The sequence below is a fragment of the Nilaparvata lugens genome, chromosome 3, assembly GCF_014356525.2.
Source record: "Nilaparvata lugens isolate BPH chromosome 3, ASM1435652v1, whole genome shotgun sequence".
In the NCBI taxonomy this organism is placed as follows: Eukaryota; Metazoa; Arthropoda; class Insecta; order Hemiptera; family Delphacidae; genus Nilaparvata; species Nilaparvata lugens.
Genome location: NC_052506.1, coordinates 12,894,364 through 12,916,153, shown reverse-complemented (window position 1 = coordinate 12,916,153; position 21,790 = coordinate 12,894,364). Strand labels below are relative to the sequence as shown.

Here is a 21,790-nt window from a genome sequence, read left to right as displayed (position 1 = left end):
TCACAAGGATAGCCCATAGTCACACGTTTGTGATAATTTACTAGACCTTACTCTAAAAATAAAATAGCAACATCATCAACATCAAATTTGAAGTAATTATTTTCCTTCATTGAGATTGTATTCAAATGGATCGAAAACTATGAAAAAAAGTTTTAACTTCAATTGCAATGAATCAGCATCATCATGTATCTCTTTTTCCAATTTGAAAATATTCCCCATAGGATCTTACAAGTTTTTGAATTTCTTTACTCAACTCTCAATCTTAACCTCCAATCCTTCACGAAATGATATTATTGTGTTTTTAAAATACACTATTAAAATGAACGACAACTTAAAATCCTTAATGAAATCAGCCATCTAACCCACTAAGTTCTAACTTTCAATTATTGAATTATCAACCAAACAGATTCTCCTTACCGTAAAATTAAATGATTGAGAATGGATTTTCATAGATTAAACACAGGGGAAAAAGTCCTATTGACAAATCTAAAAGTAGAAAGGAGATATTTATCCTCTTCAAGTGATTCTTTAGAATACACTTACACCAATTTCAAGAGTGAAGAGCGAAGTGAAGTAATTACAAGACTAATAATGTTTCCACTAATTTGAAAATATTAGGTAAGAAAAAGGGGTTACATAATAGAAATGCTTTTAGGAGTATTTATGAATCTTGAGAAAGGAGGAACAAATTATTTTCTGAAATAATTACATATATTATTGAAGCTAAATTCCAAAACAGTCAACATGTGCAGACTGATCAGTTATATTACAATAACTATAGTATACAGTGTGGGTGAAAAGTCCGAGAACGGCTTAATATCTCATACACAAAGGTAATTTGACGATGGGTGTGATTGGGGATCCTACTCAAATTGAAAAAACTACTTTACTATGACTTTAAAAATCTGGTCCGCCATTTTGAATGCAACTTCATTTTTTTAAATAGGAAGGTGGTCGTGCGATACATAACTTCGATAGGGAATTTCAAGAAAAGATGAATGGCAGAAACCGCATATCGATATCTCAAACCGTTTCGAAGATATTCACATTATTAATCAATACTATTCAAAGCAGAAATGAGAGAAAAGTATGAGAACGGCTTAGTATCTCATAAAAAGAAGTGATTCCAAGGTGGGTGTAGTTGGGGATCTCACTCAAATTGAAAATACTAGTTTACTACGACTTTAAAAATCTGGTCCGCCATCTTGGATTCACCATTTTGAATGCAACTTTATTTTTTTGAATAGGAAGGTGGTCATGCGATACATGATTTCGATACAAAATTACAAGAAGAAATGAATGGCGAAAACCACACATCGATATCTCAAACCGTTTAGAAGATTATTAATTACCACTTATGTATTTCTATTTCTGATTTGCATGGTACTGATTGATAATGTGGATATCTTCTGAACGGTTTAAGATATCGATGTGCGGTTCTCGCCATTAATTTTTCTTGAAATTCTATATCGAAATCATGAATCGCATGATCACGTTCCTATTTAAAAAAAATAAAGTTGCATTAAAAATGGCGGATCCAAGATTGCGGACCAGATTTTTCAAGTCATAGTAAAGTAGTATTTCCAATTTGAGTGAGATCCCCAAACACACCCACCTTGGAATCACTTCTTTCTATGAGATACCAAGCCGTTCTCATACTTTTTCCTCTCATTTCTGCTTTGAATAGTATTGATTAATAATGTGAATATCTTCGAAACGGTTTGATATGTTGATATGCGGTTTCCGCCATTCATTTTCCTTTGAAATTCCTATCGAAATCATGTATCGCACGACCACCTTCCTATTTAAAAAAATTAAGTTGAAATTGAATATGGCGGATCCAAGATGACGGACCACATTTTTAAAGTCATTGTAAAGTAGTTTTTTTCAACTTGAGTAGGATCCCCAATCACACCCACCGTCAAATTACCTTTGTATATGAGATATTAAGCCGTTCTCGGACTTTTCACCCAACCTGTATAGAGATTTTGTTGATGGAAATAAATTGAATTGAATTTCATATATTATATCGAACAAAAGTCTATGAATAGAATAATATCATATGGATTGATTTAGAGTTTCTAATGAAACAAGAGTTTTTGACCCTCTAACCGATAGTACTTCTTTGCTGAGTAGTCATTTAGATGAAGTGAGTTATACAAATACCTCACCCCAAAAGTTCAAACAATACACAACTCCTTCCAATCTTCACACCTCTCTGCAGCAATATAGCACCACACAGTTTCTCCATATCTTGCTAGATATGTCTTACCCCTTCAACACTTTCTTACACTGCTACCCTCCTCCCTTGATATGTGTCTTATTAGCAACCTCGCCAACCCCCCACCCCCTACCATCATTAGTCAATCAACTATTTCGCACAAGAAGGTGGTACGTCGGTTCGGAAGGCAATCATGCAATCGAGCGCACACAAATTATATGCAAATGGTGTGATGCATTGTTATTCAGCCCTTGAGCGGTATTTGGGGGGGGGGGCTTCACCAGCTTTCCACCCACCACACTATCGGAAATTAGAATTAGTTATTTCCCTCCAGTTAAGTCCTAATTGAATGTAAGATTATAGAGTGTGATGCGAATATAATAGTTCACTTTCTTCTTGATTGCTTTTCATCGCGAATATTGTCCCACCACAATCGCAGCCTTTGATGAACCACATTTGCATTTATATACATGAATTAAATGCATGCCTTAGCAAATTGCAAGCCAATTGCAAGCCTTAGTTCTGAACCCATCATCTTTCAAAGCTCGCTTTTGAATAATTATTATTCAAAGGATAGGATATCATCTTTGGTGATACTGTTCGATGCAGAGAATCTCAATTGGGTTGATCATTATTTCATTTCTCTGAACTACGTGATGAAGTAAGGGAGTTCTGAATTCGAGATCGTATTTCTTGAAGTTAAGCCTTTCATTGTAGTTCGAAATCGTATTTCATGGAAGTTGAGTCCTCCAATGTAGCTTCGGAAATGTTTGAAATTTCAGTAGTTTTCTAAATAGTCTTCAATAGATTCGATACAGAGTTACAAAGTTCAACTAATATAGGACTAAGTCTTCCTTAGCCAATGAGTACAAATTTAATGAGCTATACAATCGACGCTCTCATTCAGAATCACATATGAAATCCAGGAATTTAACAACAATCAATAATGTGTATCAACAATCATCTTGATTATTGTTCACTGCTCTAGAACATGGTACGCCATAGTGGAGTAGGTCAATTTCCACACAGAAAATAACTAAACAAGTAGAGGACACATTATAAGAATTCTTTGTAACTAACTATCGTATGTAATTGTAATTCATCTAATATTTTGTGTAATTGATGTTGTAGTTTTAGTTTTTTGGGGAAATAAACATTTATTTATCAATGAATCACATTTATTTATTTCACAATCACAACATCTCATGAACATGAAATAGTTACAGAAACCCAGTATACATTGACTACATTCAAAATTCACATTTCTCCAACAAACATATTTCCTCTATCTTCTTCTTTAGCTTCAATCTTTCGATTGGTAGGCAGCTTCCCATCGTTTTCTGTCCAGAGCTGTACTTTTCAGTTGGATGTAGCTCTGGATCCCTTTATCTTTGATAACTTGATTTCTTCTATAATGGGATAGAAATCATAAATCATAATATATCTCTATAAAAAAGCTTAAAAGTCAGCAGCCGTTTTCTTTAAACCCTGGACAATTCCAATGCACTCGAATCGAATCAAAACTGAAGATTATCCACCATTCAGGCATATCAAAATAGCCCTTCAAAACTCCAGTCAGCTCGAGATAGAATTTGCAGACAATTATTATTATACACTGAATTCATAATACTGTAATTACAACTATTACATAACAATTACTTATAATTATAAGTTTATCTTGAAACTTATAATTGGAATAATATCCATTCAGACCTCTCAAAATAACCCTTCAATACTACAGTGAGCTCGAGATAGAATTTGCGGACTTTTATACACTGAATTCATAATAGTTACAGAATCTTAAAACTTATAATTATTGGATTAATATCTCAAAATATATCATTCCCCAATTTGAAAGATTCCATGAGTTCTTCCATGATTATCAATATCATCCATTAAATGAATTAATGAATACGATTTTATTACCGTTAAATTCTTAGAACAATAGGCAAAGTCAAATATTGAAAACAGTACGACAAAAAATTAAATCGAGTTTTACAGTAACTGTACACACAAAATTACATTACTGAGTCTCAAAAATAATACAGTAAGTGAACTGTAAGTGAATTAGATTTTTCAAATACAGCATTACAATTTATTTGATTGCACAAAACATTATTCCTTACAGCACAACTTGAGCCTTTTGAACAATACATAAGTACAATTAGAAATTAATAAAAACAATATTAAAACTTGTAGTACCCTTTATTATTTTGAATATTACAACGACTAGTTTCGACCATAACTTAGGCCATTTCAAGTTGAAAAATCAAATATACAATAATAGAAACCTCTCAATTTTAAGCAACAATTATTTCACTCTCAGAAAACTCTTCATTATTGAATAATATCCATTATATGATCCAGAATAGGAGAATATCTCAGCAGAATACTAAATTTAATCATATCATAAAAAGTAATGCCAGAGAAATCTGTAAAGTCTCTTCACGTGAGAGAGAATTTTCACTCCAAATTCACTCCAAGTCGATGGGAAACTAGAATGTGATCCTGTGGGAGAGAATTAGCAACTCTGATAACAGATACGGTAGCTTCAATTGAATTGTAGAGAGATAAATTGGAAATGGAATGACCGGAAGTGAATGAACTCCTCTTTCAGCCTGAGCATTTCTCAACGTCGAGGCCATGCAAGTTTCCGCCGTCGGCCACAGGGGAGGCCTGCACTGAGCCGGAGGACTTCCGGACGCCCAGCGAAGACTCTGGACTTGGTCTAGGACCTGAAATACCACTCGGTCGAAGTTATGGGTGAGATTTGTAAATATAGAGCGAGACTAATTCAAAATCAATTCATGAAAACTATAAACATTTGTCAGTGATCAATATTCCAGTCTCTGGTTTATCTAAGGTGCACAGATATACGCGCCGCGAACATGAGCAATTCACTTTTAATCAGCTGATGCCAAGCTTATTATATCTGTATCTTATCGTTTCTGTAAAAATACAGTTATAGTCAGCTGATTAAAAGTGAATTGCTCATGTTCGCGGCGCGTATATCTGTATGCACCTTTATAGATATAGTTTTTTACTCGTTAGCTCCATGTTTTTCCAATAAAAAATGAGATTCCATCTCTTTAAGTTGTCCAAGCTATAAAGGATTAGTTTGATATAGAAGATGATCGTGAATAAGGTTGAAAATACATTGTAAGATGTAGTTTTAGTAGAAAACTAAAATTAATTGATTGTTGACAAGTCTGTAGATGAGGTTTTGGGCTAGCACTAGTTTTTTTTTATTCCGATATTGCAATTGTTTATCTAATGAATAAAAATAGATAATTAAGTGAATAAATAAATAGACGGTAGAATTGAAAACTATCCATAGCTGGTAGATAATAATCAGTAGGAACTGGCGGATAATTTTGCAAATAGTAATATAATATTGTTGTATAATTTTCTCATAGCAACTTTTTGTAGTATTCATTTCCTGTAATACAGTAGCTATATTATAATTATGTTGGTGACTGATTTTACAAATTTGAATAGCTCTATTATTATGATATTTAATATTCAATAAGTTTCTTCTTTTGTATTCATCCTACTTGAACTGTTGATATAAATATCTTGCAAACATTCAATTGAAATAATTAATATTAATCTTGTACTTTTACAAGGTTTTCTTATTTGACGGACGCGTTTCGTGGCACTGGGCCACATCCTCAGCGTACAAGGAGTACTCTAGATACTCTAGCTGAGTACTGTTGTAAAAGTGCAAGATCCATATTTATTATTTTAATCAATTATTTACAAGATATTGAATAAGTTATTTCATTTTTGATCAGTCAACGTCCACTACAACATTAAGTAGCCTTACAAACACTAAGCCTTATTGGCTGAGGAAACTAATCTCCCTTGTGGTAGAATTTTCTTGCACCTTGTGAGTATAGATAGCATTACTCTATCAGTGTGCTAGTATAGAATAGGTCGATCATAGAACAACATTTCTAGTGTTCAAAATTTAAATCAAAGGGAAAATTTGAAATACAACTCTTTAAATTATCATCATAGACATCTTTGAAGTATAGTAACGTATTTTATATGTTCAGCTCTCAACATTTAAGGCTGTGCAAAGACTGAAAATAAACTTTCTACTGGTGATATTTTAGGAAGTTTTTCGTTTTGTATATCATCAAGCTATCAAAATAAAGAATTTTTCTCAGGAAAACATTTTTTCCTTTCATTATTTTCTGAGATATGAGCGCCTAAAGTTCAAATTTTTGGGACAGAACATTTCAAATTCGGTAAGAGATAAATCCATGCGATTTAGAAGATTGATTCCTCATGGTATTGTTGATGTATTAAAACAAAAATTTTCTGAAAATACCAATTTTTAATAAAGTTATTCAATTTACCAAAAAGGACCAAAAATAGCAGAACAAAAAGTTGTTTTTGATCATTTTAATACATCAACAATACTATGAAGAATCAATCCTATAAATCTCATGGATTTATCTCTAACCGAATTTGAAATGTTCTGTCCCAAAAATTTAAACTTTAGGCGCTCATATCTCAAAAAATAATGATAGGAAAAAATGTTTTCCTGAGAAAAATTCTTTATTTTGATAGCTTGATGATATACAAAACGAAAAACTTCCTAAAATATCACCAGTAGAAAGTTTATTTTTAGCCTTTGCACAGCCTTAAATAAAAAATCAAAGGAATACTTGAAATCAAACTCTTCAAACTATCATTATAGGCAGATTCAAAATACAGTAAGATATCTTTTATCTTCAGTTCAATTGAGTGAGAAAGTCATTGGCAGGATATCTGACATTCCCTTATGAAATCCTCCACTTTCCCTTGCATGTTTGAGGAATTGATTTCAACCCATATCAATAATAGAAGCCAATGTACTGTCACATCATTGGAGATTGTCTGTCATGTTAATCGTGATTGGATAATACGAAGCTGCAAACTGACTTGTTCAATGGAAGCCATACATTAACATAAGTTCTTCCTGACCTATTTCATTTGACAATAAATTTCACTCATTTCATCTGAATTGTATCCACTCAATTGCAAACACGAATGTCAAACTCGAAAGAAACTAGGAACTTTTACAATGTTTATCCAAAAAATATATAGAATCCAGATTCATTGATTCGAGCATTTTTGAAAGATTTGAGAGTCCACTTGTAGAAAACACAACGTTATTTTAAAAATGTTACCATAATTTCGGGAAAATGTTTCCTTCTAACTATTTCCCTTTTACTATTCGGATTAGTAAGCCAACATTGATTAGTCAATAACTTCCCACTATACCTTATCATTCTAGTAACAAATATTATTATTGAGTATTTTTTGAATTTATATTGAGTATTGTTGACTATTATTAGAAGTGATTATTTACTATTGTCATCGCGTACTTTTCTGGTCTTCATAGCAGGAAATGGCATTGGACACAATTAGATACACAACTCTTAGATTTGATAGATACACAATTTTTATTGATCATTAACAGATTTTAGATAGATTTACAGATACAGATTCATGAAGTTCACTCTGATTTATTGCCGGTTATGGTTTTTCTGAATGGAATTTGAACTTCCGTAAGTGAAACTTCTTAGAAAAATACATGAGTGCATTTCGTAGATCAAGTTCCAATGTTGGATGACAAACTACTCGTATTAAGTCGATTAGAATAATTCGGTAGTTACTTAGCTATTGGATGGGGATATTTATATCCACGTAGCTTGATCGCAATAACAAATAATCGCAAATATTATTGAAAATTGTGAAAATGCATAATAATTAGTTCTGGTAAACCATTCAAATGACTAGAGGAATCAAAAAGAATAATTTATTTACATAACTTTATCGTGTATTATGATTGATCCAATTATTACAATCATCATGATAATTCATAATTAGTTCACGCATATAGATATTAATATTAAAATATTCATACTTTGTATGTTCCCAACATATCCTCAAAAGTGAAAGTATCTGCTGCTATAGAATTAATTATTTGGCTTTGATAACTCCGGTTACGTTGTAGGTAGATTGAAACTGAAGAAGGAATAATCCTAAGTTTAATTTTTAAAAAATCTCCAACTGATAAATAATGAGGTATCAGCTCAGGAGGTGAGATATTCAATGAAGTAATTTTCCTGTTCAAGATTGTCTGGAAAGTGTAGAATATTAATTATTCTCTCGCCAAATTTGCCACTAAAATAGAAATAAATGCATCTCCGAAAGTTCGCAATTATTATCTCCTGCCAAGCTTAGGAGGATACCATTTATTGAATAAGATAATGATTTGAATTTGGATAAGTGAAACAATTTATTGGATTGAAAATTGCTGTCATGTTTCTTCTGAGCTAACAGAAATGAGTTTAATTGGAAACTTAATATGAGTTCACGTACGTCCAACGACTTAAAAAAAATGTTTTATTTTTCCAATGCTTGCTGTAACGTTGATTATTATCAATATCTCCCTCAAATTACCAACGTTTTAAGTAATTGTCTTTGGAGAGACGCTTGAAAAATAGAGTGAAATTTGAGAGTTGTGCAAATACAACAAATAAAACTCAATATTTGTATTTGTTTTGATTCAGAAGAGCTATTTAGACTATTGTTTACTCCCGCTGCGAAATTCAACAAAGCTTCACAGTAATCGACACAGCACACGGTCATGGAACTACGTTAATTAAAAGACAGTTTATATCAACCTGATAGCGGGATTCCCGTCCTAACTCTGTAGGGCTCAGCTATCAAAATATAAATTGCTTTTCATGATGTTGGTTTAGCTTTTGTAAAACGTTGCAACACGATTCACATCAGATTAATTGTTTACATTACAGTGGGAGTTTTCCAATCTTGCACATTTTACTTCACCCTATCTACAGAGAGCCAACGACACTACTTTAATGGACTTGACCAAGTCCCTTATCAGATTTTTCAAGCACTGTACCACTGAGGCAGAAATAGTTGAGAGTATGAACGTCAAGTACCTACTAAACTCTACAAATATAAGATCTGAAATCAAAGAATGAACCTATGGAAAAAAGTTATTTACTCTTATCAAATACATTCGACACTCGACTCAATGCACTCTTGTGCTCTATTGAACTGGATTCAAAGATAAATTATTGTATTCCGATACCAAAAGTAGTTCTGAAAACCAAACATCTCATCGGATAGTTTATTCGAAGACTATTCTTTATCCAAATCCATCTATCCTACATAGGTTTGAACAAACTCTGGAAGGATTATAAGAATATATTCTTATAAATGGATTCAATTGAGAATGTTCTAATGCAGATAAAACTCTAGAGCACGTCATCTTTGTAGATGAATCAGTCACCTTTGTAGCAAATCAATGAGAGAACTCAAACCCTAAAGGTCTAAAGAAAGATATCTATGAAAAATGAATGCAATTGGAAGCTGTAGTGAACATTTATCAGTCGAGATAAACAAGCCGAAGTTTCAACTGGAGAGGAATCCTTTTTGGAACTCGATCAACTTTTTAGTACTCACTTAATGCACTTGACATGCTTTCTACTAGCTCCCTTAAGTTGTTTCACGTGGTAAGTGGGTTCCAATAAACGATCCATACTCCATAGATTCTAATTCTGACCTACTTGAAAAATTCTGAACATATAATTTATCTCAATATCCATCTAGATTCTGAAAGACTCAGTCTTTATTATTCTAGTGTATTGACTGATTCTATCTTCCTTTCAAGCTATCGGCTATTTCTAACTAGAGTACAAAAGATCGAGAGCACCATATCTCTGAAATTTCGCAAATTTCCCTAGCAAGTAATGTTCTATCAGAAACTATGCTATTCATCTTGAGCGATAAACTTTTGCGCTTGAATACACCAATGTTTCTATTGGATGGGATGTTTACAAAGTTGCCAATAAATTTAGTACGCTGCTATCAGAACTTGACATGTTTGCTTTTGCGGAATAAACGGAGAATTCCCACAACGCTTCTCAACTTTCAACTCTTCAGCTATTTTTTGAGATACAGGATTAAGATATGGGAACCCTCTGCTAATATAATGGTTTATCAGAAGCGAGACATGACAATAAATTAATGGACGGGGTGAATGTTGAGAATATTTTTTATAAATTGTCGAGTGTTATCTAAGATGTTAACTTGATGCTTGAATTCAAAAAGTCTGATGTATCCAAATAAATTTTTTTGGCAAAACATTGTAGTGTCTCCTATTGAAAAGTCGATAATGGAAACCTATATTTTCTGAGCTAAGCCTTCATCTGTAACTAAATCCAATAAATAAATCACAATTCATTGTTTCAGTTTCAGTAAATCAAATTATTTATCTACATCCGTAGCGGAAAAATATATTCACTTTTACATATAAAATATATTTTTTGGAAATAGCATAAACAAAGATAATGAATGAATTCTTAGGCGAATCATATTTGTTAGTATGAGGATAGTTGGCTACTTAATTTATCTAAATCGATCAATAACATCTCTTTCAAACTTTCTACAATAAGATCTCTGAAACTTTCTCTTATGATTCTCTAAGTTTAATCTTAAACTAGTCTTAAGTCTTAAGTTGAATCTTAAACTATTCATATTCTGGATATATTTTCGTTTATAGAAGACATTACAGTTCCAATCGTGGATAATAATCCACGCCAGTACAAAGAAACGAGCACATGTTTTTGCTGCATCATAATTTTAGACTTGACTATCCACATCCACTAGAAATAGAAATGGATGAATCGGAACTGGAGTTGGAAAACAATACTCTTTCTTAACGAAAACTACATCAGAAGTTGGACTTGTTCAATTAGGAACTGGAGCCACTGAATGGAAGAGATGGGAGAATGTCGGGACTTGTTTCTCGTTGGCTTGCTCGGTTTGAATATGAAATGTTGGTAGCCGAGGAATGGAAATGACTATTGTGTTATCTGGTTGCAGTAGAGGTGAGTCTCCGCGCTGGTACGCCAACTCCCTACCTAAGCGAAACGACCTTGCTTTGTCGGGGGATGAGGAGTTCCACAAGGTGCGGAATACCACCCCTTACTACTACATTCTCATATTAATTCCACCCTTTTCCTTCTAATACAGTACCTGCACAAAGCCAAATAAGCGCAATGTAAGACCGCTAGCAGAGCTTATGTATCGCCATCAAATTGACTTTTAAAACTTTTCCAAAACAAATTTTGAAACTAGTATAGGATTATGAAAATTTTTTTACATGTAAGTGATGTTTCACTATTTCCACATGAAGTTTCCATACTGAAGTCTCAGTTTCAGAGTTTAAATCCATATTGGATAAAGCTGTTTGATTATGAAACTGTGATAGTACAAAATATAATAAGGAACACAACCTACCTGGACATTTTCCAGGTACTTCGATTGGATATTCACGATAATAATAAAGCAAGATAGCACACATAAAGTCAAAGCTTCATTATGATGTATTATACGAAGACTATATTGATTTAATAAACATGATATTCTTTTTCAACCAACCCATCTACACGGGAATGAACAACTACCTCTAGAAGAATTATCGTAAATTGAAATAATTTTTTTTGTAACTGGGCAACCGCCGAAAAACCTTCGGGTTTGACAGGACCCTCAATTGTTTGTATTGTGAATAAAAATTTTGATTTGATTTTTTGATTTTATGCCATCTATTTATAATATGTAACAGCATTAGTAAACAAGTGTTATGAGTTGAAAATTCTCTTTAACGTCGATTTAAGTTGTTGGTACATGAGATATGCGCTGAAGTACACTATTCTCAGTTCTTGACATAATCGTAAGCTAGCTACATTATTTTATACATCACAGGCTGTGATGTTAATACTATCAATTTTTATTTTATTATAGCTATGAGTTAGATTATCCAGACTTACTTCTTAACGTCTCATTTCTGCTCCCATCAAATGATAGTTTCACCTTAATAAGCTATTTGAACCAATACATGAAATCTAATAAGTTGCAGGAGATACCTTTAATTTTTTTTGAATTTCACGAAGTTTTCAACGGGTTTATCACACGATATAATAAATCTATATTATCTGGTTTGATTATATTGGGATCAATATTGATCAATATTGGGATCAATATTTTATATTGGGATCAACAGCTCTTCAAATTGAAAAAATATTTCACTTCAACATGATATCTTCTTTTTGGTTAAGACTACCAACGGATATCGAACATGCAACATTACTGCTACATTTATTCAAGCATTGCATTTTATTCAAAATCACTAGAAAATGTAATAAGTTAGTGCATATTAATGTATATATTAATGCATATATAGACACATGCAGTGTATTAATGCATATTGAAAATCAATTTATTTTTCATATTGAAAAGATCTTAATGGCGTTTGCGCTTATTCTGCTTTCTTGATAAGCAATCATGTTCAACTTAGAAGAATAGATGTAGAGAAGAATATTAAGGTCCAATTAGAGAGCTACATTTCAAAATGATAGAAGTGAATATAACTTTGTGATATAATGTAATTTTCCAATACTTCATAGACTATTTATGTGAGATAATATTGGTATGATTGATACTATTATTTCAATTATTATTGTTTGGAATTGTCTTAGAATATTAACATCTCAAGAATCATTTGTATGTTTTTGGCTTTATTCTAGTGTATTTAATCAGAATTGGAGTATATAATCTCATTCATCTAGGAGATAGATTAAAATTCTTTGAAGCTGCAACCAAGAATAATTTCTCAAGCGACGTTTATGCATTGAGAGGAAATTGTCCCTCAATACTTTACATAACTTCAAACTGAGTGGAATCTGAATAGGTATCACAGGCAAATATAAATTTGAATGAGTGATCGTAGTATCGCTAGTAAAATGAATGATTGAATAGTTGAATCAATTCTTACAACGAGGAAACTCATGCTCGAATAATCAAGATTATACTGTTTTCCTTGCACATATTATGTTAATAGTTACATGTATCACATTGTTATAATTTTAATCTTAATTGTATTATCATGTGTAGAATGATACTATTTCACTTGTCTCTCAAATCTTCTGTACATAATCCTATTCATGAGGTTAATTTGCATGCACCTAGTAGATGCTTAATATTTCATTTTATTTGCAGGCAATTTTCCGATGTATTTATAATTATAAAAGCGAAATGGCACTGATTCATATTATCATAGAATATCAAACTCGATTGCTGAAGCAATCATGTTCTCAAATTTTCACTTGATAATTTTCGTGTTTCCAAAGCAGACTGGAAAAGAATCACGTCCTTCTTGCGCCCCAGCTTTGTCCTTCTGGGATATTTTATAAATATCAATTCCCCAAAAAAACTGAACTTATTATGATAAATTAAAATTCTCACATATTCCAAACTACTTTTCATCATTATGCTTCAGACAATCTAGTCTATTGAGGAGTTAACTTCTTCAAATAGAATGAGAAAGAACAGAAGGATTAGAACAATAATTTCAAATCTAGTTGACAGATCCAGACAAGAGGTCCAATAATTCCCGAACAGACTGTTTTGATTATGTTCCAGAACTTATGGTTTAATATTTCACCAAGAGATCAAAATAATAGTTTGACAACAAACAGTTGTCGTTATTTTTGTTGTCATAGTCATCCTGGGTACTTATCTGGAGTCAGAACTCAAAAGTGAACGAACTACATTTGTCCAACTACAGTGTACCAATAAAACTTTAATAGACGCTCCCACCTTGACCCTAGCCTACCTGACATTTGTATTCGGTTTTTGAAAACTATGTAACGTAATATTCTTCATCTCACTTTGATCATTCTCTTGCACAGATTCTTCTTCTTCTTCTATATGCCGGCTCCGCGACGGAGATTGGCGATCATCAATGCAATCTGGATTCTATTGACTGCAGCTCGGAACAGAGATGTTGAGTCAATGTTGAACCACTCTCTCAGGTTCTTTAACCAGGATGTTTTCCTTCTTCCAGGCCGGCGTCTTCCTTCAATCTTGCCCTCCATTATCAACTGCAGGAATCTGTACTTCTCATTGCGCATCACATGTCCAAAATACTGAAGCTTCTGACTCTTAATACAGTAAAGAACATCCACTGTCGTCCCAATTCGTTCTAATACCTCAGAATTCCTCACCCTTTCTGTCCATGAAATACGAAGAATGCGCCGATACAACCACAGTTCATTACACAGATTACGCTTTTTAAAAATCTTACAATCCTTTTCGTTCTGCTGTACAGTATCTTCACTTTGGTATTTAACTAACAAAAGATAATCGATAACTGAGCGAGTCCTTTGATTCGTTACGTTGCCTCTCTCCCCCTCAAGAGCTAATTAGCCAGAGCTGTTGCAGATGTTTCCAGGATGGGAGTCCAGAGTGGATGGCGGTTTTGATTACGGGGGTGACATGGACCTCACCCACCGCAGGCACTCCAGTGTGTCTCAGCTCAATCAATCTTCCTATGACGAGGCCAATATGGTAAGTTCAACTCACACATACATTGAATATCCATATGACATTTTCCATCAAGATCAATATTACTATCATATTTAAACTTATTTCTCATTGTTTTTCGATGTTATATCTGAGATTCTCCGTTTTTCTAAATCATATAAATCGTTTTTTACTATCATATTTAAACTTATTTCTCATTGTTTTTCGATGTTATATCTGAGATTCTCCGTTTTTCTAAATCATATAAATCGTTTTTTACTATCATATTTAAACCTATTTCTCATTGTTTTTCGATGTTATATCTGAGATTCTCCGTTTTTCCAAATGAACTTGGAGTTTAGTATGCGATATTGATGAGTATCAAAAGAGTATCTGAATTTGGGAGAGGAATAGCACAAGGTTACCTTATTTTTTCTCTCCCTATCATTTTGATGATGTACTAATTGTATGAATCAATAACGAATAAAGAATAATAAAGTATCAATACAATAGTATGTAACGTAATTCTTTCATCTCACTTTGATCAATCTCTTATACAGATTACGCTTTTATAAAATCTCTATATACCTTGCAATACAATTTTCAATGTGTGTAATAATCAATGAAAAATGATACCCGGAATGATTTGTTCATAGAGAAAGTGCTCAATCAGTCAGAAATAAGATGTTTATGTAATTCATTGATTTTCTACCCACACTCAATGAGTTATCAATGAGTCAATCAGTAACAATGAGTGAATGAGTGTCAATGAGTCAACCAAACATCAACGATTTCATAAGTTGTAACAATGAAGAATATTGACCAGTGATTTGAATTTCTATTCTCTTGTATATAGATTGTGAAAATTAGTTAATAGACATAAAATGGCAGCACAGGGTCAGTACTTGTAAAGGTGCGCACAGATATACGCGCCGCGAACATGAGCAATTCACTTTTGATCAGCTGACTAAATCTGTATTTTTACAGAAACGGTAAGATACAGATATAAAAAGCTTGGTATCAGCTAATTAAAAGTGAATTGCTCATGTTCGCGGCGCGTATATCTGTACGCACCTTCAGATTTCAGAGTTAAAGGTGAAACAGAGATCACTGAGAATGTAATAATAGATAATAGGAGATTCCGCATGCACAGACTTTCCTTTGATCTACATGTTATACAGGCACGTGACAGGAAATTCTCAATTTTTCCAACAATAAGATAAAATTTAGGTGAATTGTTGCTTTGGAAATATAAAATTACGCAGATTTGGTTTCAGGCAGTTTTGAAATACAATGATTCGGTTCAGAGGAGGTATGGACTATTTTTTTGAAGCGAAGCACCAGGTTTAAATGAGAGAGAATCCTTTCTCAGAGAATGAAAGTTGAAACAAGCTTCCATTGCAAAAAGTGGCAGAATCAATTTAACATTAACGCACCACACTGTTGGCTGAGGTGGAATAAATTTGGGTGCAGCCATCCGTGCAATACAGCAGATAAGCCAATTCAGCTGGATTTAAACGTTTCGTAATGAAATTGCTCGAATTAAGCTATTAGAGTGAACCGGACAAACTGCATGCTGGCGCTGTCAGAGTGCATGGAATCTGGCGTACGTTGCACGGAGGCTGGAGGCTCCACAGTTCTGGAATATTGGAGAGTTGCCAGCTGGAGAAAGTGCTGCTCCCCAATTTGTATCCCCCTAAATCATCGCCAAAGTATTTCCAGCCACCGCTGGAGTGGAGGCGAGACAGCCATTCCACATTGTTGCTTCCTCTCCAGAGAAGAACAACTCTTATTGCATTCTGACATATTCCATGCAGCTTATCATATCATAAGTGAAATATACTCCCCTATCTTTCTCTATATACACAATAACTTTCCAACTTTTGTAAACATTGTTTCCACGACTTGAATACAAGAACAGAACTCTTCTAGAGAATAGGCTTATGATGAGATCTCTTCAGACAAGGATTTATAAGGCACAACAAACCAAGCGATAGATTTCGGTGTGCAAAACAATAAACGTGATATTTGCAATCGATTTTATTTTCCACTCTCGAAAATGTTGAGTCATCTGACAGGCTCAGCGAGATTATTGACGAGACTAAACGACTTTTTTCACGCAGGCCGGTCCTAAGAACGTAACATTTTTCACTTTTTGTGTAGTTGAGAAGTTGATATTGTGGTAATTATTCATATTGAATGAAAAAGACTAAGAAATTGTCAAAAAACCACAGATTTATTGATACCTACTTAGAAAGACCGGTTTCGGTTATTACACCATTGTCAATCTCTGATAAACTATCTTTATAAGGATCATTTTTTAGTGGAAAATGGGAGCGTTGATAACGCTCTTGGTTTCCAGTAGCTGAAATACTCTCAGTTCTACAGTATCATTGTAAAATTATGAACCTTCCACCTTTGCAATTGAATCGAATTATGATATTATTTCATTGAATATTATACATAACTGTGAACTGAGTAATAGTGAGGAAATGTATTTCCCATTCTTGAAAAATGGGAAATACAAGGTTTGTGATAAATTGATGGGAGAAAGTTTGCAATTTTATCAATATTTGTAATTGGTTTAATTCAATTTAGAAGTATTGTGTGTTTTGAATTGTAAATTGAGTGTGTAACTGAAGAATGTTGAAGTGACACATAATCTAGATATTTATTATTTATGATTTTACAAAGGCGACTTTCTAGAAGTATTTTAAGCCTAGGTGATGATGATTGGATGAATGATAATACAATGAAGGTAGAGTTATGAATTGATAAAAATTATAGGTTATGCTATCCACTTGAATTCATTCATTGATACATTTGGACTGTTGTATAGATCAGAATTGGAACCGTTTTGGGCGTGAGCCTGTGGTACTATTATGTAAGTTGTATAATTCTGAATAATTAAAAATAAATGTGGATTAATTGGGTGAATATGAATGGAAATAAGTATTACTATACATTTTTATACGTATCATACTCAGAAAGCAATGACCTGAGGAAAATCGATAAGATTTGTGATGAGATGAGATCCAGGCCGAAATATCCCAGGTGGTATTCCTTTTCTCCGACATAAATATAAGAATGATGACTTCTGGAGTGTTGTTGATTTCTCAGTGGGATATCATTCGATGGATTCCAATTTCTAACTCTGACAGGCTCCAAAGAGATTTTTCACACATGTTTCATGGATTCTACTTCAGAAGATTGCAATTTGATAATTTTGTAATGTGAAATTTCTGAAGTGGGAAATATTATTCTGATAAAGCAGTGGGCTATCAGGACTTGTTGAATTAATTTATCTGGATTAGTTGTATATATTGTACTTGGGACGCTATGTAACAGAATTATAGTGGTGAAACTACTGAAAAGAAACTAGTAGTTCTGTGAACAGTAGACCTCGCGCTCAGTAAGTTACATTGACCTGTTGTTATATTTTCTCAAAAATTAATAAATAATTTATCAATTTGAAATGTCTAGAAAAAATCCTAGATAAACATAGAGCTTTCTGCCCTATCGTACCGTGACGTGTCGTCTCGGAATGTGAGTGTGAGCGCTGTTATTAGGTTTGGCTGCCGTCGATACGTCAATCCAATCAACCCATCAGAGAACATTCTGTGTTGTGGTGTTGGTGAAAAATCGGTGTGTTGAAATTAACAAAATAAACTACCATAATGTTGATTCCCTACAAACTCCATTTATCACTTTCCATGATTTCAGAAATCATTTTTTTAAAATAATATTTGTTGCAATTTTGATCATCATCAGATTGAAAAAGAAAAATGTAAAAAAAATGTTTTCTATCAATAACTCCAAACTCTAAACTAGAATCATGGCCTCAGCTTATGGAAAGATACATTTTCAAGATGTTCGATGTTTTTGAACGGGTAGTATTATTGTTCACTAGACAGCTGATTTATGATGAATAATTCTATAGTCTGTTTTTCACAGTAATATTGGCGTATGCAGAAGGCTCCTTTTTCCTTTTGTATTATCAGTGATATGAAAAATTTCAAAAAAACCTTGTATATACGTCGACGCGCGATTCAAAAAGGAACATACCTGTCAAATTTAATGAAAATCTATCACCGCGATTCACCGTAAATCCGCAACATATGAACATTTAAACATAAAGAGAAATGCCAAACCGTCGACTTGAATCTTAGACCTCACTTCGCTCGGTCAATAAATTCGAGTACTTATTCAGAGTATTTTACTTAACATATTATAATCGTTTGGTCTTGGAACAAGATAATAGTTAACAATAACGTTTTTGCTCTGTTGAAGAACATTAGTTTGCCATTTGATGTGTTATGTTCAAGTATGATAAGTATGACTTTCGCCAAAAATAAGAAAGTTTCCACAATTCCATTGCGTTTTGTACAAACTATGAAGAGGTTTCTCTTTCAAGCTGACATTGAACAAAGATGAAATGGATGCAAAGAGCTCCACGTGGGAGATAATACGAATTGTTTTCTTAAATTTCCCGAGAGATGTACGGAAGTGACGTAACATCATGTATTGCATGACACTTTCTTGCGAACAATATAATACCACCGAGCGGAAAGTGAACAGCAAAATACCAAAATTATTATTCATCTTTCCAGAGATGTTTTCAAGGCTGAAAATGTGATATTAGACATGAGAGAAAAGGTAACAGGCAACTAACTCATCTTTGGATGTTTATCCATTTCACTTTCTTCATTAAAATCTCCACCTCAACCCCACCCAATAGTGAATGCATATACTAGCCGAGAGACTTGCTGTAGTCACCTATATAGGTATTTCATTTCAAATTTCCTACTTATTCAGTTATAAGAACTCAAAAAACATCATGATCCTGTATCTAAATAATAATGATGATCTGAAACTTCATAGTAGTAAGACTCCTTTTATACTTCAATGTTGTTTTCCATCACGAACTGCTTATTATTAAATCACTTTTTGCTATTAGAAAAAAAACGACTAGCAGTCAGATATTTTACAATAAATGAATTAATCATTCACTGTGACAACGAGATCTTTCGGCAGTTCCGCCATCTTCTTGGTTGTCATAAACTTCTTTTATTTCGGGCATATTTGATGAGAACGTTTGTAAAAACACATTAACATTACTTGATAAATAATTTACAAAAACCGTATTTGTGGAGACGTTAACGAAAATGTTGACGATGCGAACAATGATAGATAGCAGGCAAAAGAAAAACAATCATGAAGTATACAATTACCGAAAACAGCACTGAATTACTAAAACAAAAACAGCAACATCACTAAAGAGATTCCGATTGGAGTCACGCCTTCAATCAGACTTTCAAGCTCCCACTACTTTCTCCTGATTGGTCATTACTTTGTAGCTCCGCCTACCCAAACCTTATTGGTCAAGAATTAATCGCATCGAAGTTTCAAATTCTGCCACCAGAGGACAGTAGTAAGTGGATGTCTTGACATGTCTTGACCTAATTTTATTGTATGGAAATATGGCAGATTAAGAAAGATACTGACTTCATTCCTGGTTTATGTCTATGTTTATTCATTCATTATTTATTGTTTATTGTTTTATTCATTGTTTATTCTTCATTCCTGTTCATTCTATGTCTTCTTAGGCATAGAATCACAAAAAATAGTTATGTTGAGACCCATTAATGATACACGTGAGATATTTCTCAATCAAAAAAATTTTGACGAATAGTTATGAAAGGATTCTAAATCATTTTCAAAAGTTACGCAGCATCTTACCAAAAATCTATTGGTAACTCACTGGTTGGGACCTTCTACTTCTAGTAAAAGCTTGTTACAGTTTGTACAGATTTTCAGTGCAGTTTCATTGATTAATCTATAAACGAATGTCAGTTTTACAGATTTTGATTGATATTTTCACCAAATTTCAATTAGAATACAATATTCATTCGCTCATTCATAGTAGTTCCAACTGATTTGAGAGTTCTCGTTCGTGGAATTGACTCGGTTCATGATTTTGATGTTGATTTTGATTAATTCAACTGATGGCCGGCCCAATTGACGTGGCCGGTAGGAGAGCACTAATGAAATTTGCAACAGAACAGTGGGAATAAGTTGGGCCAGAAGAGACGTCCGTGAATATTTCAGTGGCTATTCTGTTGTTTGTAACTGGCCGAGTGGGGATGGGGTGAGTTGGTAATTGCTCCCATCTTGACTGCTTCACCTGTTGCCAAACAACAGGGATCCACTTTTATTCAGCTACTTTCGGTCGGTGGATGCTTTCTGCTTGTACCTTCCTGCCTCCACGCGATAAATCCATTCCAATGGCAACAATTCGTACGCCGGAATTCAGATAGCAACAAATTCAATTCATTCCTCTACCCTGATATCTCACTCGTTGTAATCGATTTCCGTTACATTGGGAATGGACTGAACTGCTCCGGAATAGCAACTGTCAGATACATTCTTGACTGAATTTGAGAGATTTTATGATATTTATTGATATAACCTTTATCCAGGAATCGTTCATTCGAGTTTGCCTGTAGCAAGTCATAGAACGAGCAAGTTTCTCATAACAAGTTTAATTATTTATTTATTTCATACGAAAAAATATGAGGAGGCAAACAGGTAAAAACCCAAAACTTGCCTTCTTAACACAAGTTACACAATATAAATTTTATAAAGATATATAACCTTGGAATAAAAACTTATACATAAAAAATCAAAATCATAATGATAAACTAATAATTATTATAAACATATACAGTATAAATCTTTAAATAAAAAGAATTACAATGAAATGAATGAAAATAATAATCCCTTGGAAAAAATTTATGAAGATGAAATTAATAATAATTTGATAATCAGTACAGGGAAAAAAATATAATGAGATGATGAATTAATTATTACAAACTAGGAACTCGATTTTTTTAATTTGATACAAAGTTCAAATCTGTTAAATCTTATTAAAGGTGATAGATTTTTCTTCTCCAGAAATTTTTAAATAGTATATAGATTAATATTTTTTTATCATTCATTCTATTTCAAGGACGAGATTTGCTTTTTTTTGGAGCTCTCTCCTTGTTAAAGCTAGCAATATCATAACTGCATTTATGATGCATTGTAATGATAATGATCAGGCCTACCTAGGCACATGGATTTCGATGTAGGCCTAGTCAACCGTGAATAGAAAATTCTTCATTGAAATTTACCAAA

The 21,790-nt window shown here is 33.2% G+C and overlaps 1 protein-coding gene across 7 annotated transcripts in view; it reads left to right on the top strand.

The window, feature by feature from the left end:
- LOC111064115 (whirlin) overlaps nt 1–21,790 on the top strand; it is a 156,469-nt gene that overhangs the window by 83,081 nt on the left and 51,598 nt on the right. For 4 of the 7 annotated variants that reach the window (XM_039425404.1, XM_039425403.1, XM_039425406.1 and 1 more), the window contains 3 exons: nt 4,839–4,984; nt 11,135–11,219; nt 14,534–14,659. In XM_039425404.1, coding sequence (XP_039281338.1) covers nt 4,839–4,984; nt 11,135–11,219; nt 14,534–14,659 — 357 coding nt within the window. The remainder of the gene's footprint in view (nt 1–4,838; nt 4,985–11,134; nt 11,220–14,533; nt 14,660–21,790) is intronic. The other 3 variants (XM_039425409.1, XM_039425408.1, XM_039425405.1) reach the window with 2 other exon arrangements.